The sequence below is a fragment of the Microcebus murinus genome, chromosome 23 (genome assembly GCF_040939455.1).
Source record: "Microcebus murinus isolate Inina chromosome 23, M.murinus_Inina_mat1.0, whole genome shotgun sequence".
Classification (NCBI taxonomy): domain Eukaryota; kingdom Metazoa; phylum Chordata; class Mammalia; order Primates; family Cheirogaleidae; genus Microcebus; species Microcebus murinus.
Window position 1 is genome coordinate 23,872,467 of NC_134126.1, and position 26,668 is coordinate 23,899,134.

A 26,668-nucleotide genomic window follows, 5' to 3' on the forward strand; every position below is an offset into this window, starting at 1 on the left:
AAGGGCGGGCGCGCGGGGAGGGGTCGGGCGGGGGCGCAGGGGAAGGGCGGGCGCGCAGGGAGGGGTCGGGCGGAGGCTGAGACGCGGCCACCCCGGCTGGAAATCCAAGCTGCCCGCTCTGGAACCGTTAGCACCTGCACGTGTAAGTCATCTCCGATTTCCCTCACGTGCGTTTGAATTGCAGACGGCTTGCTCTTCCCCCGGCGACAGCCAGGCTCAGCTAGTCCTTTCGCGGGTGGCCCCAGCAATCCACCCCGGGGAAGTAGGCCTGGCCACCCCCATTGCGCAGATGAGCCGTCTGAGGTCCGTCCGGAGCAGCAACGCCAAGTGTGGTGCCCAGGGCTAGACGCACTCATGCAGTGCTGCACCTAGAACTTGAACCCTGCACACAGGGCTCTTTCTTACAAAACATTCTCTCCAAGAGTATAAGTGCTGAATTATTTATATATATATATATTCTATGTAAATGAAACGGACCAAAATTTCAATTCTAGCTTCTGCACTTTCAGTTAGGCAACCGTGGGAAAGGTGCTCAACTGCCCCTGGTTTCAGTTACTGTACTCAGCTGCTAAAGGGAGGAGTAAGAGCTACCCTGGGAGTCAACGGCTCAGACGTGCAGGAGCAGGAAGCAGCAGGAGGGAGGGGGAGGTTGGGCTCATGGGCAGCGGGGAGCGACACAGGACCACTAAAGAGCAGATGTAGGCCCTAGCAGAGCAGCCACGGCGCCACGCCAGCCTGTTGTTGTCTGGTCTCTTATTTTTCAACAAGAGCCAGAAATCTAGACTCAAACTTTTTGATTGGTGAGCCAGATTAACTGCTCCGCTAAGGAGATAGCGCCTGTGGGCTTTGCTTTGGGGCTCTAGATCTTGCTCAAGGTCTTTGGGTGAGAATTAAGAGATGGAATTCCAGGAACTAGGAATCCCTGGTGCTCAGGAACTAGGTCTTCTCCCTGTTCCCCTGTACATCTTTTATGGTCGCCTGCTTCTCACCTCTCTTCTCGTTAACCCCACAGCATAAGTCGATATGATGATTTTTAGAAGTTATATCTTCCTTTCACTGGCTGGAGACATCAATGTCTGGTATGCTTACATGCAGGTAAGCCCAGGGGCCCCTACTGTCACTGATGGGGATTCACTTATCTCTCCCACTTCTCTCCACACCAACTGAATGAAACAGTGGATTTGTTCCAAAAGTGACATCCAAGCTTCAAATATGATGGAATCAAAGCTGGGATAGTCTTTATTGTGGGGGTAAATGGGTGCTACATGACTCCAGGAGTCTAAGTGGGGAAGAAAATAATTTTAGATGAATGTTAGAAGCCAATGCCATGTTCCCAGTTGCCCCTTGTTGATCACAGAGTGGAATTTGAATTGCATGTGTTTATAAATGTCCATATAAAAGAAACATTAGGCTGGGTATGGTTACTCACATCCATAATCCCTGTACTTTGGGAAGCTAAGACAGGAAGATTGCTTGAGGTCAGGAGTTCACGACCAGCCTGAGCAACATAGCAACATCCATCTCTATAAAAAAATACAAAAATTAGCCAGGTGTGGTGATGCACATCTGTAGTCTCAGCAACTTGGGAGGCTGAGGCAGGAGGATCACTTGAGCCCAGGAGTTTGAGGTTGCAGTGAGCTATGATGATGCCACGGCACTCTAGTCTAGGCAACAGATTGAGACCCTGTCTCAAAATAAAATAAAACAAAAGAAACATTAAATGCTTACAAATGATAGCTAACATTTAGTAAGTTTTATTTACCAGGTGCTGTGATCAGTGTTTTATCCATATGAACCCCCTTAAGCCCTATTTTATAGATGAGAAAAATGTATCTACTGAGCGTTTTGCCCCAAATTGCAAAATTCTTTTTTTGGGAGAGATGGAATTTGAATCTGGGAAGTATGGTCCTGGTGTCTTTAGCCACAGGCCACTCTGCCTCTCAAAGAAATGGTTGGTGTGAGTTCAAACAAAACAACTTTAAGACAGAGACAAATCTTAGCAGTTTTAGTGTTTTGAAGATATTTGGTATTAAGTTCAACATTACCTCCAAACCAAATTCAGCTACAAAATAAGAGCAGAATTAGACTGTACTGTAAAGTTTTACAGGGAGGGAAAGGGCTAGCCCTTTTATCTGTTTCTTCTGGACACCTTAAGGTTGCCCCAGACATCAGAAGACACGGATTTCAGCTGTTTGCTTTGCTGAGAGGTTGCAGCCGGTCAGAGTGAAGATCGTGCTGATGGAGAGGCGAGGACGCCGCCTACTGGATTCGTAGTTGAATGCATGATCTTCCTCCTGCTGCTCTTTTGTACCAAGACTGATCAACGTTGTGAATTAGAGCAAAAGATCATACTTTCCATCGCCTAAAGATTGGTGACATCAGACAACGAGGGGAAATAGCCTCCTTGGGCCTTAGGTTGTACTTCTAACTTCCACTGCAAGTTACGATGGAAAGTCTGTCTCCGTAATAGGACCACGCGTGGAAAGTGTGGTATGCTATAGCAGAAAACCACTCCCAGGCAAAATGCAAACCTCAGCGTCCTGCACTTGCGGAATGCTCCCTTGCTCACCAAGTAGGGGTTGCGCTGAGGCAATAAATGAATGTCTGTGGCTTTTCTGTGTATAATTTCCTAACCCAGTGGTCCCTTTGCTTCCATCAAATAGCCTTTACCCCGGCTCTGCCTGTCAGTGTGCTGACGGCCACAGAAGAGAGGCAGGGAGTGCTAGGAGCAGGGCAGGAGCTTCACCCAGGACTTTTGTAAATTTTTTTTAAAGATTCCCTTTGCAAAAAAGCCTGTTTGTGCATTCAGCAGCTGCACTTTTAGCTTAGGAGCTTAAAAAAGACCCATGTTTCTTTTGTTCTACCTTGCTTTACTCTATTGTTATCCGTGTATAGGTTCAGCACCAATTTGAATAAAAGCAGATTGTCTTCATTATACACCTGGCTAAGTGTGAATTCTGGCCATTTTAACAGTTTCTTTAATAAGATTTGCACATGCAATTCCTATCACTTCTGGGAAAACATTTTAACCTATTAATTCTGCATAGTCACCATAAAGCACTAAAATATAGATTTTGAAGTTACTATTTCACCTTAGGAATCAAGAAGTAAGATCATAGGTTTGATTGGCACAATTTGGTCTTGTTTGATTTTGTAATAGGTTGGTAACAAGGGAAACCATTGTTTGGTATTTCTTTTTTGAGGATGGTGCTTACATCTATCTGGACAGATTTCAAGCAATGCTCTTGTAACCCTGGTTAGTCATATCTTCCATTTCACCGAAAATAGGACAGGAGCATTAAAAAGGAAAGGCATGAGTTCAGGAAGGGCCAATCCTGGTGAAAATTGACAAAGCTCAAATGTTTTTGAATCCAACCACACCTCCGTGTTCCATGACCTTGCCTCTTTATCCTGAGAAATCCCTTGTTTTGGCACAGTGTGGGCCTCTCACAGTGGGACGCTTTCTGGGGTGGCTACATCTTTTGTTCAGACCTTGCAGTTCCATATTTTTTCTTTTTTAAAAAACTTTACTGTTACACTTTTAATACCATAAAATTCACCCAATTGATAAATTTTAGTAAATGTATACAGTTGTGCGATGATAACCACGATGAAATTTTAGAACAAATCCATCATCCCTTATGTTCATTTGCAGTTGGTCCCCACTCCCAGCCCCGGCCTCAGGCAAGAGAAGGTCTGTGTTCTGTCTCTATAGTTTTGCATTTTTTGAAAAACTTCTATAAATAAATATGTAGTATTTTGTGTCTATTAGGGTAATGTTTTTGAGATTCATTTATTTTGTTGCCTATGCCAGTAGTTTGTTCTGTCTTATTGCTGGGTACTATGCCATTGCATGGATACAGCACATTTGGTTTATTCTCCAGCTGATAAGACATTTAGATTATTTCTAGTTTTTGCTATTATGAATGCTGCTGCTGTGAACATTTGAGTACAAGTTTTTGTGCGTACATACACTTTGATTTCTCTTTAGGTAGGTATCTAGGAGTAAAATTACCGGGTTGCATTGTAAATATTCATTTAATCTTTAGAAATTGCCAAATTGTTTTCCAAGCGGTTTTATCATTCTACATTTCTACCAGCCACGTGAGAGGGCACCAGTTCCTCCACATCCTCGACAACACTTGCTATTGTCAGCTTTTTAATATTAGCTATTCTAGTGGGGGTTTAAAGTTTCTCACTGTGACATTTACTTTACGACTAGAAAATGTGAGCATCTTTTTATACACTTATTTTCCATTTGCAAATCTTCTGCCCACTTTCATCTTTAATTATTATTTTGTCCTCATTATTGACTTGTAAGAGTTCTTATATTTGAGTTGTTAAGAGTTCTGTAAATATTCTGGATACAAATCTTTTATCAGATATATGTTTTACACATTTTTTCTCCTGGTCAGTAGTTTGCTTTTTCATTTGCTTAATTGTGTCTTTTGAAAAGCAAAATATTTGTTTGATGAAATACAATTTATCAATTTTTTTCTATTATGGATCATGCTTTGGGTGACTTTTCTTTCCTGTTTTTCTAGAAGTTTATACTTTTTGTTCTTACATTTAGGTCTACGATCCATCTCATGCTAATTTTGTGCATGGTTTGAGGTAAGGATCAAAGTGGATTTGGGGAGGGTTTTGTTGGTTGTTTTTGTATGCAGATAATCCTATCATTTCTGCCATTGAATCACACTGACATTTTCATTGAAAATTAATTGACCATATATGTGTGGACTCTTTTTTGTTCCATTGATCATATGTCCATCTTTACAACAATATCACAATGTCTTGACTACTGAAGCTTTACAACAAGAATGGAAACAAGTTAATATAAGTCACCCTATTTTGTTCATTTTCAGAATTGTTTTAGCTAGAGGTTGGTGGCTGTTTTTATAAATATAGTTCTACTGAGACATAACTATGACTGTTCATTTATATATTTGCTTTGGCTATTTTTTTTTTTTTTTTTTTTTTTGGAGACAGAGTCTCGCTTTGTTGCCCTGGCTAGAGTGAGTGCCATGGCGTCAGCCTAGCTCACAGCAACCTCAATCTCCTGGGCTCAAGCAATCCTGCTGCCTCAGCCTCCCAAGTAGCTGGGACTACAGGCATGCGCCACCATGCCCGGCTAATTTTCTTTTTGTATATATAAATATATATATATATTAGTTGGCCAATTAATTTCTTTCTATTTATAGTAGAGATGGGGTCTCGCTCTTGCTCAGGCTGGTTTCGAACTCCTGACCTCGAGCTATCCACCCACCTCGGCCTCCCAGAGTGCTAGGATTACAGGCGTGAGCCAGCACGCCCGGCCTGCTTTGGCTATTTTTGAACTATACTGGTATAAATGAGTAGTTGCCAACACAAAAGTTTGTGGACTGCAAACCCTAAAATTTACTATCTGGCTATAGCAAATTACCATGCCAGGCTAACTTTTCACTTTTTTTTTTTTTTTTTTTGAGACAGAGTCTCACTTTGTTGCCAGGCTAGAGTGAGTGCCGTGGCGTCAGCCTAGCTCACAGCAACCTCAAACTCCTGGGCTCAAGTGATCCTCCTGCCTCAGCTTCCCTAGTAGCTGGGACTACAGGCATGCACCACCATGCCCGGCTAATTTTTTCTATGTATATTAGTTGGCCAATTAATTTCTTTTTTATTTATAGTAGAGACGAGGTCTTGCTCTTGCTCAGGCTGGTTTTGAACTCCTGACCTTGAGCAATCCGCCCGGCTCCGCCTCCCAGAGTGCTAGGATTACAGGCGTGAGCCACCACGCCCGGCCCAGGCTAACTTTTCTATTGGTAGAGATGGAATCTCACTCTTGCTCAGGCTGGTCTTGAACTCCTGACCTCAAGCTATTCTCTTGCCTTGGCCTCACCAGAGTGCTAGGATTACAGGAGTGAGCCACCAAACCTACACAGGCCTATGGGTTAAGTAACTTGCTATGTGAAGTTAGAAAACAATCATGTTAAAGGGAGAGGGGGCAACTATTTTGCATATACAAGCCAAATGGCAAGCCCCTCATGATTCTGATGTTTTCAAACTTTTGGAAAGGATGAACAGCCAGCATGTCAACAAAAATAATCTTGAGGTTAGTAAAGGACTCTTCAAGCCAAATCCTGTCAAATAAGAAAGCTGTTCCAGTAGTAAGCTAGACAGATTCCTTAAGAGACACCTTGTGTCGTAGTATTACTCAGGATCTTCCTACTTATTGGTAAATTGTACCTACTATGCGTAAATAAATGTGCAGAATAACCATGTCATTTACGCTGTGAAGATGGCTCTTAGACTTCTCCACTTCACATCCCTGGCAGCTTTTCCTTAGAGATCCTGCTCACCCTAATTCTACCTTAGGATTCTTAAGTTTAAGAAGTTACCACATTGTACAGACCCATTCCCTTATCAATAATCTACTTTAAATCTGGTAATGACAACTGGAAAACATTTCAATCCAACATTAACTTTTGGTCTTCATCGATCTTCCCTGTTAACTGTACAGGACTTAACAGCAGAAAAGGGCAGATAAGGCCACACAAGGCTTTTAGACACAAACACTAATCTAGGAGCATTCCTTGTGATGTTTATTGCTGTAAAACATTCCTTCACCAAGGCAGTTAAAGTTAAGATAAAGATGAAAGTTGTGAGGAGTGACATATTTTTTCCTAAGAGAAGGCAGTTTATGTACTCCCATAAATCAGCTATCAGAAAATGAGGTAAAGGTTCTTGTAGACATTTTCTAATCTAGCATGGTTTCTCAAACTTGATTCTTGCATTCTTTCTGATTCACTTAATGTTCTGTTATCTTATCAACAATGTAATCTATAATGAATGTCTAAGAAACTAATGTACATTTTAGTTTCTTTTTATGTTTCCTACAGTCAGAATGTATTCATGATTTATTTGGGGGAGGCATGAAGAGAGAGATTCTGCTTAGAATTCTGAGTCAGATTATTATTCTTTCTTGAGGAGACCCTGACACCCAGTGTTAACTGGTTAGCAGTTATTAATATTTATGGGTAATATTCTTTTCATAACAGGAGGAAATATTAAATTAATACAACATATTTAATAACTAAACTTGGTACTTTAACCACAGTATAGTCACATGCTACATAACATTTTGGTCAATGACAGTCTGTATATACAATGGTATCCCATAAGATTATAATACTGTATTTTACTGTACCTTTTCTATGTTTAGATACACAAATATTTACCATTATGTGACAACTGCCTACAGTGTTCAGTACAGTAATATGCTGTTACTATAGGTTTGTAGCCGATGAGCACCAGGCTATACTATATAGCCTAGGTGTGTAGGTTATACTATCTAGGTTTGTGTAAGTATACTCTATGATATATATTCACATGACAAAATCACCTAACGATGCATTTCTAACTATATCCCATAGCTAAGCGACAGGACTGTAACTTGCAACATTCTTATTATTTTTAAAAATAGTGTTTTCTCTACTCCCCTAGCATGAAAAAAAAAAATTTCTCTACTCCCCTAGCATGAAAAAAAAAAAATAAAAAATAAAAATAAAAATAGTGACTGTCATGTTCTTGACTTGCGGCCTAAACCTATTGCTGAAAACAATGTACTACATTAAGAACATTTTACCTTCTTTCATCTTTTATATTCTATTTACTCACTTAATTGCAAGCTTATTAACAACAAATTTTGATCATAACTTACCTTCATCCATATTACACTAGAATTAAAACATAGAGAAAAATATTTTTTCATTAATTTTACCAGATGTTTCCACAGTATGATTTATTTTTAGTTATGTAATTTAAAAAACACTTTGGTGTAGATTTTTCAAAAATGATAACCCTGAAATTAATGAAAAGGGTCAAAGATTTCTAGGTTTTGCTTTTTTATAAAAATCAATATTTAGAATTTCACAGTGAAGAGGTCCTAAATTTCTCATACAACATGAAATTATATAAAAATAGAAGACATAGACATCTTTAAATCTTTAATCCTTTGATTAAGCAGCAAGCATATCACTCTTCCAGGCCAAACACTGCTTAAGCAAAAAAGAAAAATAATGACGTGCAAAATATTTACAAAATATGCAAAGCACACAATAAAGACATCTCACTATATACATGTGTCATATTACTAATGAAGCTAAGATTTTTCTACTGTGTGCTCTAATGTACGTAAATCAAATTACAGCACATCCCTCAGATACAGCACCTTGGCCCACATCTGGGATAGAATATATTTTATATGAATCACAATATACTGAACAGCTGGACAGATGCTGGTGCTGACCAACTTGACTGACATCCCACATACCGTGTACTGAAGGTCTACTGACAAGAGACAAGACAATGAAAGCTGTAAAGGTATAGTATCCACATATGCAAGACAATCTAAGTGCTTTAAAAAAATGCTTTAGATATTTTCTTTTAAGATATATAACTGTCACCGGAGGCTTTTAAAGAAAAAATAATTATACATTCGTGAATATTAAGAATTTTTCTCAGTTAAATTTTATCTGGTTATAATCCAGGGGCAAGAACTATTTAAGATGAGCCAATGAGAAACAAAAGGACCTATGCAGGAAAAGTTTGAGATTATGCCAGCACTTAAGAGTCTTTATGGAAAGAAGTGATCTAAAATTGAAAATTTAAAACTAATCAATGAATTTAAGCCTACAGCTCTTTAATGCCGTAGAGCCAATGGGAGGGACTATTTTTCCTATATTTGGGGAATACATGACCTCTCAAAACATAAATTAGGGGCTCAGATGTTATTTTGTGAAGTGGTTCTAAATGTGTTAAGATTGTGAATGTGCAAACATTTATTTAGCTTTATGTTCCACTAGTATATAGTAATCTAAGTGATCTGTCCCTTTGCACAAATCATGATTCCAATATGAAATCATTGTATCAAAAATATTAGTGACACATTGAAATACTATCACTTGTAAAATATTCTTTGTGTTTAATGATTATGTGTTGAAGTAAGAAGCCTTGAAATGTCTTTTTGTTTCTTTATAAAAAGGGGTCTCAGCATTTTTAGTTAATAGCACAATTGTGACAATATACTGATACATCTTTAGATAACACAGAATAAATTCTTGAATTTATTTTATGAAATAATGTTGATGATTTAACCCTAAACCAATCCCACGAATACAGGTTGGCTGCAAGGAATACACAAATGTATCCAAATAGTACAATAGAGATTTATCAAGAAAACACCCTTCATATCAAATGCAGATCATATTATTAAGTATGAGGGCAATTTGAAGCTCATAAACTAAACACAAAAAGGGTATTGTAAATAAATGCATCCATAACCATCATCTCTACATAACTGACAAAATATAATTCTTTTCTAAAGTCCCCAAGTATAGGCAACTACTAGTTAAAAGCATATAGCATTTAGAAACATAAAAAAAAAATTTTTTCAAAATTAACTTCATTTTCAAGGAACTTAAAGACATCATATTTCAACAAATTAAGTCCTCATTTGTATGTAAAATTATTATTCCAATCCTCTCATTACTGATGATAGGTCAATGACCTATAAACAAGGACTTTGCACTAGGACCCTAAACTGTATGTTAAAGGGTTAGTAGGTTCAGTACATTCTTTGTGGTTTCATATAATTGCTTTGCAATTGATTAAATTGCTTTCTTTTAAAGGAATATATAAAAATTCCTTTAGGAAAAAAAGCAACATTTTTGAAAAAAGGGATATGTAGCTATAATTTCTTAAATATGCATAAAATGAACATATGTCAAAATCTGAAATGCAGGCTATTTATTCTTGCACTCCTAACATAGGAAAATGTTTTTAAAAAATTAAATTAAAGAAAACAAAAGCCAAATATCCTTAACTTAAGAAACTTAAGGAGTTTTCACAATTCCTAAGTCAATATTCCTGTACTAAGAGCCTTGACTATGAAGAGGCAGGAATATAAAGAACCTCAATAAAATAAATACAGTAAAAACAAACAAAAAAAACCTTGGTATATAGAATACATAAATTTTTTTTTTCCTTTTATGAGATCACATTGCTGAACGTACACTCTAGAAAGGAGGCTAACTAGAGGCTTTTTGTTGTACAAGGAACTGAAAAATTTCTTAGACATCCACTTATGCTAGTCCACTGCCACAGAACTAATTCGCAGCCTCAGTAACTAGGAAGGATTATTCTTTCCTCTTTTGCATCAGTCAGATGAGCATTGGTATAATGATGGGGTGAGAAGTTACTGCAGCTCTGTCCAATTTAATTTTTAGTGCAGTGAGGACTGTGAATCTGTCTGAATTCCGATAAGTGAAGGTGGCTGTTGACCACCAACCGTGGACAACACTGGTCTTGGGTTTAGACGGGGTGGCATAGAATTAGCAGGGCGAATGAGAGGTGGTGGAGGCTGATTTAAAGTTGGCCGGGGCTGGATGAACCGAGCCTGCTGCTGGAGTGGAGGAGGCTGCCGGTGAAGAGCAGGGGCAGCAGGCAGTGTTGGACGAAGAAGTGGTGGAGGCTGGTTCAGAGTGGCAATGGGGGCTGTTGGTGTTGGAGTGGATGATGGGGCAGGAGGTGATGGACCCAGAGTCCGAGGAGCCTGTGGGGTCTGTGCCTAGAGGTGAGGAAACAAAAATACATGTATGAGATGTAAGTCCTAATGAACTTAATACAAAATAGTTTGGGCTGTCACAGGAAAAATAAAGCAAATCAAAACAAAACAAAAACATAACACCAGTGTTTATTGGAAGCACAAGCTTCTTTTATTTTAAACAAAACAAAACAAAACAAAAAAATCAAAAACCAACGAGGCTACCAAACAGGCATCTTTATTTGTAAACAGCTTAACACTGGAAATAAAAATAAGACTATGAAAGAACAATACACTCTCCATTCTTCTAGAATCAGAACTTAGCATGTCATTATGACTTAAGAGTCACGAGAGATGCACCACTAAGTAAGTGTATTGTCAACCTTTCATGCTCATTTAGCTAGTCCTCTGACAAATTAACCTTATAGAACACCACACAAATGGTGATTCCTCAACTCATATTAGCTCAAATTCCATACACAAACACACCTCCTCTTCTTCATCAGTGCTCTTCCCTGATGGCACATTAGAAGCACTTTTTGTCTCCTCCCCTAAAGTAGAAGCATCACCATTAGAAGCCTGGGTTCCTTGTTCTGCTTCCCATTCCTGCAATACCTCCTCTAAGTTAAACCGACGCCTGTAGTTTACAAAGAAGTTCTTCACTTGGCCAACAGTCTTGTTGCCAATTACATCTGCAATAGCTTGAAAATCTTTACCATATTTGCGGACACCTGGAAGGCAAAGTAAATAATACACCTGTGAAGGATCAATAAGGAGAGCTGTGTGTACTATACATCATGCACACACAAAAGATACCAGCAATGAAAATCCTTTCTGATAAACTCTGGTCATTTCTCAATTCTGAGATAGAGGCTAAAATATCAGGGTCACAGATGAAAACTATCAATTATGTCATTTCATCGAGCCAGCCACTTGCCTTCAACTGAACAATCAGAAACTTACCATTTTTTACATACTCAGTTATTTTCTCCAATCCTCTCTTGAACTCTCAAATATAGTCCATTTATTGTAAAGCATTGAATTCTTTGTTCCATCCTCAATTCCACATTCATTTATTTCCCTAGTAGCCAGTCACCTAAATTTGAGCAACATCGTTTGTAAACAAAACTGGATGGGAATGAACCATCTGTCTTATCCCCTCAATGGACTGAGTGAGTAGCCTCAGGGTTCCCCCATTAAGAAAAGCAATATAATTTTGGTCTTAATACTAATTTCAACACGAATGCTTGCCTATCCCACCAGGGTACCAACAAACAGAAATGAAATAAGAATTTAAACATAAAAAGCAGAAGAATCATCACGAGCTGATGGATTAAAAAAAAGGAAAGATATTTTTCAGAGTCAGTTGGATTTTAACTCATTCAATAGTTCCAAAGACTATATGTATGAAGGATTATAGTTAAAGAATAAGGTAATAGTAGTGACTACTTGAATAGGACTTGCGCTCATCATTACAACCTTAAAATTAAGAAGGGTTGTATATTGTTATTTGAGAACCTAACTTTTCATTAAGGGAGTTTCATTACAATGAAGGATAATAACTGATTTATGAAGTTGAGATTACCAATTATGCTACAGAATTTTAAATAGATAATAATTTGCTCTTAAGGGAATTTAAAAGAAGTTCACAGACTCATTCTAGAAAGAGATGCACTTAGCTCAAAACATAAAAGTTGCCCAATATTTTGATTTTACAATTTGATAACTGCTTTTTAAAATACCAATAAATAATAACTCATTAATGGAAGAGATGAGAAAGGAGACAAAAATATGGGGGCTTAAATAAACTTAACATGTATATAATCACAGATGAGAGAATATATAGATCTGTTAATACCCAGCAGAAATGCTAGATATATTTTTACTGATACCAATTAATATGAAATACCCAATTACCTTAAAGAACCACCATCATGATGTGACACAATTCTGCTTTAAATTCTACTCTTATTTTAAACTGAGAATTTAGAAATAAGCATCTCTGGCTACATTAAACTAGCTGGGCTTGACTCTAAGGGGAGTTCCTTTATGTTAGAGCATTTTGAGCAGGAAGTCTGACATTACTATCCTATAACTATACCCCATTTTTAATGTAGAGTTTTGAGTTTGTAAGCTATGCTCATTTACTCTGTTCTCAAAGGGCAAGACATGCATAACAATAAATAATGATAGACATTGTTTATAATGTTTTATCAATATAAATGAATTTATATTCCCATTAAATCTATGAGTAGATTTCCAGTTTGAACTCTAAAGTTAAGCATGAATTCTAATGGTGACGCGGTTCCACTGAGGATTTATTTGGCAATAAAAACCCAAGGTTATTTCATAGTAGGAGTTATGGTTACACATTCAATTACTTCTCTACTATACTACTTACTTTAGAAAATAGCAACTTTTAAAAGGCAGAGTTTTTGTGCCATTTCTAAATCCTAAATTTGAGACTGCTGCACTGATGAACTACTAATTAGAAACCAGATATAGTGTTCTATCAGCATGCTAATTTTCTTAAGGGATACTTAATTTACACTCTAGCAATGGCCAAACCTACTGAATACATGAGTTTAGAAATAAAAATCTTAAATAAGTTTAGGATTAGACTGTATTCCTAGCAACAAGTCACATTAAGACTAACTTTAACTCCAAGTCTGCAGATGTTATAACCCTCATAACACCTATTTGTTTTGCAAAATATATTCCAAAAACCATAAGCTGTCCAAGTCTAATCCCACTATATAACTGTCCCTTCTTCTGACTCAACCCCTTGAGAGTAGTTTTAATTTCCTCTTGCTCAATGGACTTTATCTTGTCACCAATATTGTCACAATTGTAAAACTGTGAAAGCTTAACCAGCTTTATAAAACTGAAAACTGCTTCCTGTAAGAGCTAATTTAGTTTTTCTAGAGACTTTGAATGTCAAGGACTTTTTCCAAGTCACCCAGGTATGTTTATTATTAATTCATGCATGCCAGCCTAAAATCTTAAGGCTCAAACCACAATGCAGACATCTGTAGTTTGGCTGAGGATTACAATCAGTGTCCTAAGAATTAAGTATGCCCAGATATTAATTCCTTCAGCCTGCAGGATGGCTGGACATGGTCTAGAATAGCTAGAACTCCTTGGCAGTCTCCTCAAAACAAGAGCAGCTTTATCTCCTTGCCCTAGTGTGTTGTGACCAATTTTATAATTTTCTCTGTGTACACGAAAAAGGTTGGGAAGTACTGTCCTATGGAATACAAATCAGCACCAGCATTACTACAATGCTGAGTACATAGGAAGCACTTTGGAAGTATGATTTTTCTTCCCTGTAAGGCTTCATTCTATTTTTCTTCCCCAAATCACAAGAGGCACATATGGCTGACTTCTTCATCACCTTCGCACTTCCAATGACACTGCTCAACTGCATGTTTTGGTTAGAAGATGGAATTCTTATGTTCTACACTGTGGCTAGCACATAGACAAACTCAAGTGAAACACTAACTTAATGGGACTGCTCTTTCAGAAAAATTCCCAGCTAGGCTTCCAAGACAACTAGCAGAGGTAGCAATGAGGAGCAACTAACTTGAACAACTTAGTTTCAATCTGCAGGGAAGGGCAGTCCATTATTTTCTCATAGTTTGTAACAAGGCAATCTGGTTGCTTTCTCAGCAAGGGAGTGAAATATAATGATTAAATCAACCCCCCTTTTCCTGAATATGTAAAAAGCTTAGGTACATTTGAACCACTATTGTTAAATTAAATTCTCACTCTAGGGCAAGAGGTCAGTTTTCAAAGGTTAGTGGAATGAATAAATATTTAAAGAACTCTCAAAGAGGCAAATAATAAATTTCCCAGGAAAAAACTGTTTTCAGTCAAAGTTCTAAATTTCATTTGAGAGTTAAAAAGAAACAACTTGGCTTCTTATACTTGCAGATTGATACCTTATAATCTTTAATACATACTTTTAAAGTTCTGTTTGGGAACCAATATAAAAATATAACGCATTAGGATATTCTGTTATTATATTTTAGGAAAGCCCACATTTTCTAACCAGTAATCTATACTGTTCAACAAAAATATCCATTTTTTTTTTTTTTTACATTTCTGGTTATATTTTTGATTTGCTAAAGAAGATATTTTCATTAATAGGAAAGACTTTAACATAGCCACTATCTGAATTACTACAAATTCTGAATTAGGAGTTTATCCACTCATATTTTTGAGTTTTGGCTAATAAGACAGTAATTTCAGTAGCCATTTATACAGTGTTCCTCAACTCTGAAAATGGATCAGGTTTTTTTTTCCTTTTTAAGCTAGAAGAGATAGCATGGATAGCTGCTTTTGGTATGTTTAAAAAGTTAATTTTAAAATTTGATTTTAGACTACATAAAAAAAAAACCACCAAAAGGGAAAACATTAACAGTAGCAAGCTGCTTTTGTGTTGTGAAATTCCAGATGATTTTTTTCCTGCTTTCACAGCAAAATTTCTTAAAGCGAGCATGTAACTTAATATAATTGGGAAATATCAATTTTTCAAAAATCAATTTTTAAAATAATACAAACAGTGACACCCAGAAACTCCAGAGATATTGTTTTTTTCAATCAGTAAAACATAAACTCAAACTATTTGGGAACATGTGTTTCTTTCCACCTCCTATAAATCACTTTAAGAATTCAGTATTTAAGAAGGTAGAAAAGATATCAATAGCAGTAGAAAAGTGACTAATGCATATATATGGGAGGGCTAAATGTAAAAAATTACATAGTCTCTTTCCAAAGTCTATCCTTTCTGGAGCTTATATTCCCATCGTCCTTGTTGTGAGTTAAATTCCATTACAAAAATGCTGGAAATTTTGAATCATGAATTATTTGAAGTGCATCAGAGGGCTGACAATTACACTTTTGAACCTCCATTCTTATTGTTACAATAGAAAATGTATGAATTTCTTATTTGCACTTCCTTTTGATTATTCATGTACTGAGTTACCATCCTTTTATCAACTGCCAAATCTACGTTTTTCTCTTTTATGAACCACTGTGGCTTTTTTTTTCCAGTATGAGATAAAATTAGAAAGAAGACAATTTCTAGAGTTGTAACTTTATTTCTCCTAAAAAGAAATGAATGTATGAACTATAGGAAGATAATAACTTTTATTGTAAGCATAACCCATGTGAACACAGTTGTCATCTTCTGTTTTAAATGAGAAGGCAAGTAATATGAAAAAATAAAAATTAAGGTTGATATCTTGAAAAAACTGAAAAACTTTTTGTTATTTATCATAATATAGCATAAAAAATTTACTTGGGAAGCATGAATTTTTTTTTTTTTAGCACTAATGACTAGGAAATGAACATATTTAAGAAGTGACCTAAAATTAAAATGGCAAATATTTCATACCATGCTTCTGCCCTCTATACACTTTAAAGATTGTTTTGTACTATAATTTAAATGTCTTGTTGTTTTTCGAAAATAGCTAATAACTGTTTCACTTTATATAGAAAAAAAAGATACAACTAGAATATAATGCCGTCCTAAGGATTATTTATCATATGAATATCAAGTTTGATTTTAGGATAATTTCTAAAAGCATTATAGGTTAAAAAAAATATTTATGACACAAGCTACAAACCGGAATTGGTCTCACTATTACCTAATTTTTTATAATATAAAATTTAGATTCTTAAGGCTGGAACAGATGATAGAAATTATATAAGTACCTTTTTATTAGCAAATATTTTAAGAGGATTGAATTAGCAGCTTAATGATACTACCCCCTCCAGAACTCTTGAAGAATGTTACTAAAATTATAACATAGGTAGAACCAAAATTAACATAACAAGGTGATAGATTACAAAAGTATAATTTGTACCTATCTGATCTGAGCATGATTTTCCCTCTTCCAATTAAGGAAGAAAGAAAGGAAAACTTATTTAAATGGTTAACAGGTAACAACAGTATGAGTAGATGGGACAGGAAAGGTGGGAAATAATACATTTAAGCCCTAGGAAAGGAAATTGTCAACAAAAATGTGTATTTAATAGTAAAATTGTAAATCTTATTAGTGGCACTAGAGTCAGTATTTCTTTCTCCAGGTAACTGTCATAGTTTATTATGAGCAAGATAAAACATTAATCAAATCAGAATATATGTGTAAAATGTCTTGAATATCAAGTGTTATACAAATTAAAACATATTAATATCAAAACATAATTTATTATTATTTTGTAAAACTGAAATGGTCATTAGGGTAATATACACATAGGTTTACCACAAATAAAGATTTAAAAAAATAAGAAAAAACAAAAACAACTCACTGATAAGGACTTCTGGATAGCAAACTATACATATTAAAATAGACACTGCAATTATGCACCTTAATCACACTAAGACTAAGGTATAGGTGACATTACTATATGATTATACTGTTTATAAGACACACTTCTCAGTATTATATAAATGTGTGGGCACATGAGACAAAATGGCACTTTTTAACTCTCTAACTATTTTGGACATACATAGCCTTGTATTATTTTACTTTATATAACAACAACAAACTATCCAAAATGAAAACAAAAATTGCAGAGTCAGAATAAATAAAAATAGAGACATTAACACATCACTAAGAAGTACCTTCAAAATCCTAAGAACATTTATACTTCCATACAAACTGCTGCATTAGTGCAATTTATTTAAGGAGTTAATTTTTAAATGTGCATAATAGAAATACTGAATATACCTCAGTACAGAGGGAAATGTTTGGTTATATGTATTAAAACTCCAATTTTAATATTTATAAGCTAAAATACATACAAATCTTACCATCCCCCTTCCCTTGAATGCAGCTTTGCGTAAAATCCAACCCACTAATAAGATTCAGTGGACTCTCAGCATTTAAAGTAGTGCTGTCGAGCACTAGCAAATACAGAGTGCTGTACAGAGAAACATTAGCCCAGATTTTTCCTAGGAGATTCTCTTCAGAAACTCCTTTCACTGGGATAATTTCTTATATTACAGTACAGAGTTAATATACTAACCTTTAAGCAACTGAATACTGGAAATCAGAGTTCAATCCTTATTAGGCTAACTACTATGAAGGAGGGAAATAGGCTTTACTTAAATAAAAGCAATGCCCATTCAAAATCACTGTGCAGGAGAGCTATAAGCCATGCATAGTTCTAAATGAAAATGAAGCAGCCATTGAAAATGCTAATTTTTTACACAAAAATTTAAATTATCAGAGTCTAATTTTAAAACAGCTATTACTGAACATTATGAACTAAACCTTGTTCTGACTCATTCAGAAACGTAATTCTACAATTACGGATGTGCTCAACACGCACCCTGTGTCTCACTCATAGTATCAGCTCTTTATGAAATGACTGTTATGCTGTATAGGCCAAAGGAAAGGCTGATGTCATCCTGCTGGCATCCTCCTGTGACATCTTCAAATCATACTGGCTGGCTAGTTCTTACTCTTTCTAATCCAAACTGCAGAATCAGCTATCAGTCAATCTTTAATTACATTATTTCCATATCTGAATGAGGCTAGCACAGCATTTTTGTATTGATTATGTTCTCTGATGAATATTTGGAAATATTTTTAAAGGTATTTCACTGGGGCCTGACTCTCTCATAGTAGTTAACCTAGATAAAAAGCTATTAGTACACAACACAAAGAAGGCTCATACAGGAAGAAAGAAAATATTGACCAAACTTTAAATTACACAATCAGTCCTGCAGATAGTTATGAGAAAAAAAAAATCCATAACACTGAATAAAAATAAATTTGTCCTTTTTAAAGTAATTTAAACACGAGAAAATCCAAGTTTAAATTGCTTCCACTTTGCCCATGGGTACTCAAAATACAAAGAGTCTTCTGCCATATAATTCAACAGAAGAGTCTCACAAATAGTGCATTTAAAATGCTCTATGTATATTTTTTGATATGTCTCTAAAGTCTCTTTTTAAAAATATATAAAGTCAGGTCTCTAAGCATTCAGTGGTATATCTCTTGGTATGATACACTGAAAATTTAAGCATATAGTTAGTATTTTCAATACCTGACATTTATCAAATACAGAATTAGAGAAACCAGAAACATATCATAATTTAAAGCTTTTAACTATTAACTTTGAGTTATCAACAAATGATATAGTAAGAATGAACTCAACTGCAGGAATACTGAAGCAGAGGCAGAGAGGGCCCACATGACTGGTTCATGCTTATCATCACCATCAATTATTAGTGCTGAGAATGCATCATGTGCTGTTCAGGACGCAAAATGTACATAGACTCAGTATGTCACATCCACAAATACAACACAGAATTCCTGTTCAGCAGGACTTTGTGGTGAACACAAGAGCCCTTTCTTGATCCATTTCTAAAGGAAGGGAAGAGCTATGGTAGTGACCTTTCATGACAAATAATTATTAACAACAATAACTGCTTATCTTTAATATACCTTGCACTGCTAGAAGCTGCTCCTCTGTGGTCCAACGGGCATTAATTTTCTGATTTGACTACAAAATTAAAGAGAAGTTTCCTAATGAGGATATGAAGACAGACATTTTTCCAAAGTGCTCATTTTTTTAACTTTTCACCAAAATCACAGACATGAGGTTACTAAAACTCTGATTTATGAAGATTCCATTTTTAGAAGGATTAAAAATATATATGCTGAGTTACCTTTTACCCACAAAGAAAGATAATGAAAGGGAAATGTACCAATTTGGAAGAATGAACAACATTCACATTTATGCTCTACTTAGAGCTATTAAAACTTGAGAAAAATCTATTAGTCTCTCATTTTCTGACTACAATGTTCATATCACACACTGCAGATAGTAATTTTAGCCTCGTTTTAAACATTTAATAGACTTTATTTTCTTTAGAGAGGATCTATGACTTTAAAATGTCTTCCCTTCATATTTAGATTAAACCTATCCTTATTCCCCCTAAAACACTGGTACATATTAGCGTAGGACTATAGAACAAGCAAGCCTAAGTCCTAAAATATTTCTTTAAATTTCTGAAATAGAAAGTGACTCTCTGATTATAGATTTTTTTCTTCCAAAAGGTCCTAAAATTCCTCCCAATACTTTTGATTAAAAAAAAAATCCTTAAATCTAGGATTTTTATTATGGAAATATTACAATATCAAATACCTAATCAGATTTCATTAGTGGATAGCCACTGAGTAGTAAATCAAGGACTTTGACAGTAGATGGAGCAACAGAATATGTATACCTGCTTCCAGAGGTTTGCAGAAGGGACTACCAAGATTAAGTGGTATGGTGTAATAACTGGATATGCTGGGCAAACAGAAAGAAGGCTTCCTTACCTCTGAGGTCTTAGCAAATTAAGGTCTTAGCAAATTAAGAGTTTCTAGAGTTTACAGAAGTTCTAGATAATACCAACTTTCTCACCATTAAGTGAAGAGGTTTAAGTATTCAGAAGAAAAAATAAAACAAAAATTCAAATTTAAAAACAATTTTATCAGAGGAGAAAGGAAAAAGTAAAAAGGGACTTAAAGGAAAGAAAAAGCTAAAGCAGAAACCACTATATTCCAGACAGGGAGATTAAAACGGGACAGCAGAGCAGGCCATGTAGCACAGAGTGGCTAGGACTCAAGGTTAGGATCCTGGTGATAACACAAAGGAGACAAGAAAAAGGAAAAGAGAAGGCGGAGGAAGAGGAAAAATTAGGAGGGACATACAAAAGCAGCAATAAAAAAGTGAACCAAAGCTTAGAAAGTGAAAAGAAAAAGGAGATAGAGGAAAAACTAGAAATTTAAACATATGTTCCCCAAAAAGGAGAGTAACAAGAATGGAGCAAGAACTAGGCCGGGCGCTGTGGCTCACGCCTGTAATCCTAGCTCTTGGGAGGCCGAGGCGGGCGGATTGCTCAAGGTCAGGAGTTCAAAACCAGCCTGAGCAAGAGCGAGACCCCGTCTCTACTATAAATAGAAAGAAATTAATTGGCCAACTGACATATATATAAAAAATTAGCCGGGCATGGTGGCGCATGCCTGTAGTCCCAGCTACTCGGGAGGCTGAGGCAGAAGGATCACTCAAGCCCAGGAGTTTGAGGTTGCTGTGAGCTAGGCTGACGCCACGGCACTCACTCTAGCCTGGACAACAAAGCGAGACTCTGTCTCAAAAAAAAAAAAAAAAAAAAAAAAGAATGGAGCAAGAACTAAAACTGGTTGAAATATAGGCAATCTGATGCTACCTTGGCTGTGAAAGGTAGATAGGAAGGTCCTTGGTACCCAAGGATAACTGGTACTGAAACCTACTTAAAACAGGTCCAAGTATTTCATAGTAAATGGTGAATAAATAAAGGGTTAATTGCAATTTAATCTGAAATATGAAACTAACACTAATGAATATTAATTTTTTTAAAGTTAGTGATTTTCAGGTGGTACAAAGGCAATTTTTGTGACCAAAGTGTTGTACCCCCATAATATCCTGGGGGGAAAAAGTTAGTGATGTAGTTAACATGTTTTATTTTTTGGCATATCTTTTCTAACTATACAATGGTGCAACATCCTTTGGCTTTGAAATTCATATGATCGTAAATAGAGTCATCTTTGTTTTGAAGGCTTCAGTAATTTTCTCAAGATCCTCTTAATTCTTTGTCACTCAAATTATTCTTTTTTGAAGTGCTTGCCTATGAGTCATTATCTTTTTTTCTCCAATGGTTAATTCTACTGGATACTCATCTGTCAATGATTTTGTAGGTGACTGAAGTCATTTCTCTTGCACTTTAACAGATATCATGAAGTTTCTCATCTTTTGCAAAGTTTAAAATTTCATTTTTGTTTGTGCTGTATATTTGCACTGTACTAGCAAGAGAGTGACCGAGAAGGATGATGTGATGAATGGGACAGATAACAGCTAATGTTAATTTGGGAGAATTAGTGAGTAGAGTCCAATTTTATAAATGATCAGTTCCTTGTGAATATGTTCTCATTTGGCAACTTTTGCTTCTCCATACATTCTCCTTAACAAGCATTTGGATATTGAAGATCTCCTGTACATACAATACCTATGTTGCAAGTTGCTCTAAGGATTAAATATGAGGATATATTCAGAACATATCTAAAAAAGCATCTAGCACAGTGCCTGAACAAACAAAAGTTGATTAATTCATGTTTGTTGAATCTGAAACTTGAGGGAAAGTCATCATTAATGACAAGGGAACAAAAAAAATGAAATAACATGCATTATAAAAATTAATTTTCATCTAAACTTCATAAAGTTTCATCTAAACGAGAAAATCAGGAGATTGGATGAATACAAATAACTAAAATTAAAAAGTATAGAGTATATTGGGACTTCAAACACGGGAGAAAAAGTTACACTGACTGAAGTGGAGAAAAAGAAAAAGGAAAGTTGGAAGAATTGGAGATTGAGATGGGTTTTAGAATAGAAGTTTCTGAAAGGTAAAACTGAGGAGAAGGCATTCTCTGTGTAGGGAAAAACTGGATTTGTGTTCAGAAATGATAAGCCTGAAAATTGGTAACTTAACTAAAATATGAAAAACCCACTTTGGAAAGGCAGTAAAAATCAAGGTTGGTAAGTTCACACTAAATTTAATAAGTAATACTTGCGGGTTTTTTGGGGTGAGGGGTATAATTATAACCAGAATAAGACTTTAAGCCTGGAAAACTGATGCCATTAAGAACGTGAGAAGTCAAGAAATCCCGATGTGGGAATGCAAGGCTAAGATGTCACGTGGGATACACTGAGAATGAGGTATTAGGTAGGATATTCAGGTGGAACTCAGGTTCCACTTAAGGCTAAAATACACTCATTCAAACACATTTTTGAAGAGTTTGGGAAATGTTTAGAAGGGAAAACAACAGAGTCATATCTTAACTCAGTATGAGGTTTTAAAATCAGCCTATGAATTTTTTTTAAGTTAGTTTTTTTTCAAATTTAATCTTGAAATGTCTTTACAAAGGTAGCCAGAGACAAGCATACAGTGTCTCAATCTGTCCACACAGCCAGGTATTCCTCCAGCACTGCAATGGACCACTTTTCAGTTAAACCCCAGAAGAAGCTGTTGGTTTGAATTTAGGGTAGTATGCGTTTGTTTACTGATTTACTAGAATCTCCCTCAGTTTAAAGAGATACTCACACAGAAGGTTATGTGGAAGGTAAGACTGATTAAAAAATAGTGGATTCCCAGTTGTCAGGTCATAACTGTTCACTTTGGGGCATATACTCAATAAATGGAGTTTAGGCAGAATTGCCAGCACTACTGCATTTGCTATTATTAAACATTCTCTCTATTTCACTGACTGTCTATGGATGAATTCGTGTCATTTAAATGTACATATGATACAACTTTAATACAATGAAATGATAAGATTGTGTATCTCCAAGAGAGAAGAGAAATTAATTCTGAGGATAAAAACTTAAGAGAATACCTATATTTATGCAGAGAAAGGAAAACTACAGCTGAGAACAGAACATAATATTAAAAATAATACAAAATACATTGTTGTTTTAAAAATATTATAATGTAAAATACAATATAATAATAGGAAAGGTCCCAAAGAAGTCTTTTAGAACAAATAATCTATGACATCCTTAGTGAATTCAGCATTTTTACTGGATCCTTTCCCTGCTAAATCAATTTGTCTTTACGTCTTTGTCATTTTTATTAGTGGTAGATTCATACTATCTCTGAGTTGGAGGTGTTGGAAAGGTCACCAAGTTAAATTTTCTACTCAATGCTGAAAATTCCATCCAACATCCATAATGAAAGGATGTCACCCAGCTTTGCATGAAAACATCCAAAGATGGGAAATTTCTACCTTCAAAAAGCACTTCCTTTTCAGTTATAATTCTTCCCTCCTGGATTCCTTATTCTCCTTGCCCCCACTTACCTATTTATCTCCATCCGAAACAAATCAAAGGATAACAAAACGTGCCACCACTACCCTCACTCTCACATACTTTCAAGGAGATACATTAATTTCGTATTTTGCAATGTATTTTAGATTTATCACTTGTTTCCATTTCTACAATTAATACTCAACCCTACTAATACCCCTTTACCATTTATCAATCACATACTTACTATTTCGGCAGCTATAAAGTTTTCCTGTTCTAATTTATCCTGTATAATAATTCCAGGATAATTTTCCTATAATTAAAATTTTTCGTTACATCCTTCTGATACTGAAGAAACTATAGGGTCCTTCCATATGACTTAATTTAAAAGGGAAACTTTTCTTTCTAGCTTTCATAAGAACTTTTATATTCTGACCCTTGCCCACTGATCTCTATCACAAAGAAGCCCCTGCTCAACCTTGTTACCTTCTCTCATATACTGTGTTCATTCCTCCTCTGCATCCAAGTATGCCTCCCTAAGAAGACAATATACATCCTGAGTAAAGATTGTTTCACAATTCCACTGAATTCTTACTAGCAATTAGCACAATAATGAACACATAGTTCGGGGAATACCTGTTGATTCGTTTTTAAAAGTGCTTTTAATTTTCCCCCACTGGATTTATATTTTGAATGTACTGTTCAATACCAAACCATTGTTCATTTTATTTCCTCTGCTTAAAACCACCCCCTCTGCCTATTTGGAATGTGCAAAAAAATCCCACTTATCCCTCAAATCTCAGGTGACACATCCCCCCACCGCCAAAAGTCTTTCCTGATTGTCCCAGCCAGAATGAAGAATGTCTGGTTTTCCTGTACACTTTGCTTATAAATCTATTATACAACTTTTATCAGTTTGTCTTATCTCATCTAGATGCAAGTCTTTTTTAAAACAGGTGGAAAAAAAAAATCACCTCAGCTTGTCCTCATCTTTGTGTGTTTCTCTCTTCCCATCTACACTGCCTATGGTGCCTAACATGGTGCCCTACATGAAATAGGCAATCAATAAATATACGTGGAGTCTGTTCAGACTTTCTCCACCAAATTTTTCCCTCAATGAAAAGAACAAAGGCTGGTCCAATGGTAGTGGGTTATCAGAACTTATTCACATTAGTGTCACTAAAGTTGGTATTCAACCCCCCACTGCTAAATTTGACTGGCTTTTAAAAAAAATAAATAAAAAAAAAAAAAAAAAAAAAGAACAAATACAACCAAATTAATAAGCACTTTAGTAATTGTTTACTTCCAGTGAAGTTGTTTCATTTAATGGCCTATTTTAATTATTCCAGAAGTTATGAACATTGTTTGATTAGGTATAGTCTAACCTAAAGGTAAGGGGATAGGTTACATGATTTTTCAAGGTCTTTACAGTGATTGTTAATCTAATATCTTGAAAGATATTCAAGTTGCCCTTCTCTCAAAAACAGCAGGAATAATATGATAAATATATCCTGAGGACTTTCTAGATGATAAAACATATATATTTTTTAAATCATATATGTTCAATAAATCACCCCCAAAGTAAAAGTCGAATTTCAACATATAGAAGGTAGAACACTAAGACTTTGGCTATTTTATTTTTATCAGTATTTTTACAATAAACCAAAAGATATAATAAATGTTTAATAACTTCTAACCCAGTAACTGTATTAAAATATTGAGAATCTTATATATAATTTTGCTATTATATGAAAACATCCAAAAAGTAAGAGGTAGCATGATATATACTAATCTAGGACTCCAATCAGGACTCAAAGAATCTAAGATACAGCTAGAATTTCATTATTTACTATTTCTGTGATCATGAACAAGTCAGTTAACCCTTTTGAGTCCTAGTTTCCTCATATAAGACAGTAGTATCTGCTTCAAGTACTTGTATGAATTCATGTAAAGATCAAATGAGGTATCATAGAGGAAAGTTATAAAATGCTACTGCACTTTCATATTTTTCTTTACATAATGCTACTGAGTGAAACTGTCCTGTAATCTCATGAAAAATATGAGATTACAATTTTCCTTTCCTTGAAAACGTGACAGACTTTTTCTGTAAAAATGTCTCCGCCTGGTGTTTTCTCGTGAAAGAAAAATGTTAAATTATTCCTTCATTTTATTTAATGATTATATATGATTCAGCTTTTCTTTCTTTTTCAGACAATTTTGGGAAGACAAGTTTCCTAGGAATTTCTATATTTTAATTTTGAAACTTGTTAGCATAAAGTTCTTCCTGCTAGTCACATGTTTTTAACATCTTCTGTTTTTAACTTAGATTATGAAATTATAGGCATTTAAGATTTTTGCTTTTATGTATTTTAATACATAAATACAAAATAAAAATATTTTAATATAAAACTTAAAATAATTATTTGTTGTAATAATATAACAAAAAAAGGTAAATTTTTTTATATTACAATGTCCTTAAATAAATGTTCCTAGAATGTTTGTCAGTTTACCTGTGGGTTTGGCATGAGATATCAGTCTATATATTTTCATTCTTTTCTATATCCTAAACTTTCTTGAGAAAGATTATTCCAAATGACAAAAATACCTTTCCTCATAACAAGTCTTCCTTTCTAAAAGATTCTAATGATTAAGAGGGCAAGTGGTTCATTGTATTTCTAAAGTACTACTCTCTGCCTCCCTCCAGCCCGCCCCTCGCACATATTTCATCTGTAGATATTTCAGCCAGCCTGTGATTTGAGGGTAGGTTCAGAAGGAGGAAGGTCCCATAAAGACCAAAGAAGACTATCTGATTATCACATACATAGGCAAATTCAGCATATGAAGCATAACATAGGAGTCTTAGAAAAGCAAAGAGAAAAGAGAAAATATTTCATAGTAGAAGCTTCTATAAAAACACTTGATTGGATCTTAAAGACATTTAAGTACTTGTATAATTACCACAAATATCAAAAACATATTTAGGTTTCAGCTGAAATACAAATAAGACTTGAGAAAATGATCAATCTATACCTTGTTTTTAGACTTTTTTTTCAGAGATATAAGTACAAGAACATAAGTCTACATAATAAAATCCTAATTGGAAATCTGAGCCAAATGACAAATATGTTAAAATAAAAATTTGTCAAATTCCTTTTCTTGTGATGTTTTTCTTGCTGTGTTACCAATTCACAGAGGGCCGGAAAGGACTCTGAATGAACATTGCTGTAGACCTAGAAATGCACTGGC

General features: G+C 35.3%; 1 protein-coding gene and 1 long non-coding RNA gene across 6 annotated transcripts in view; one reads left to right on the top strand and one right to left on the bottom strand.

Moving 5' to 3' along the window:
• The first annotated feature begins 53 nt into the window (after positions 1–53).
• On the top strand, positions 54–2,937 carry LOC109730092 (uncharacterized). Its single transcript, XR_012914558.1, has 3 exons — positions 54–142; positions 1,013–1,095; positions 2,156–2,937. It is a non-coding gene; the product is annotated as an uncharacterized LOC109730092 (long non-coding RNA).
• Positions 2,938–5,804: 2,867 nt separating this feature from the next.
• RCOR3 (REST corepressor 3) overlaps positions 5,805–26,668 on the bottom strand; it is a 54,313-nt gene continuing 33,449 nt past the window's right edge. The window contains exons 10-12 of one of the 5 annotated variants that reach the window (XM_012781681.2): positions 19,042–19,099; positions 11,069–11,310; positions 5,805–10,603 (exon numbers count right to left, since the gene is read on the bottom strand). In XM_012781681.2, the coding sequence (XP_012637135.1) occupies positions 10,259–10,603; positions 11,069–11,310; positions 19,042–19,099 (645 nt within the window). In that variant the 3' untranslated portion in view covers positions 5,805–10,258. Of the gene's footprint in view, positions 10,604–10,801; positions 11,311–19,041; positions 19,100–26,668 lie in introns of those variants that run through there. The other 4 variants (XM_012781682.2, XM_012781684.2, XM_012781685.2 and 1 more) reach the window with 4 other exon arrangements.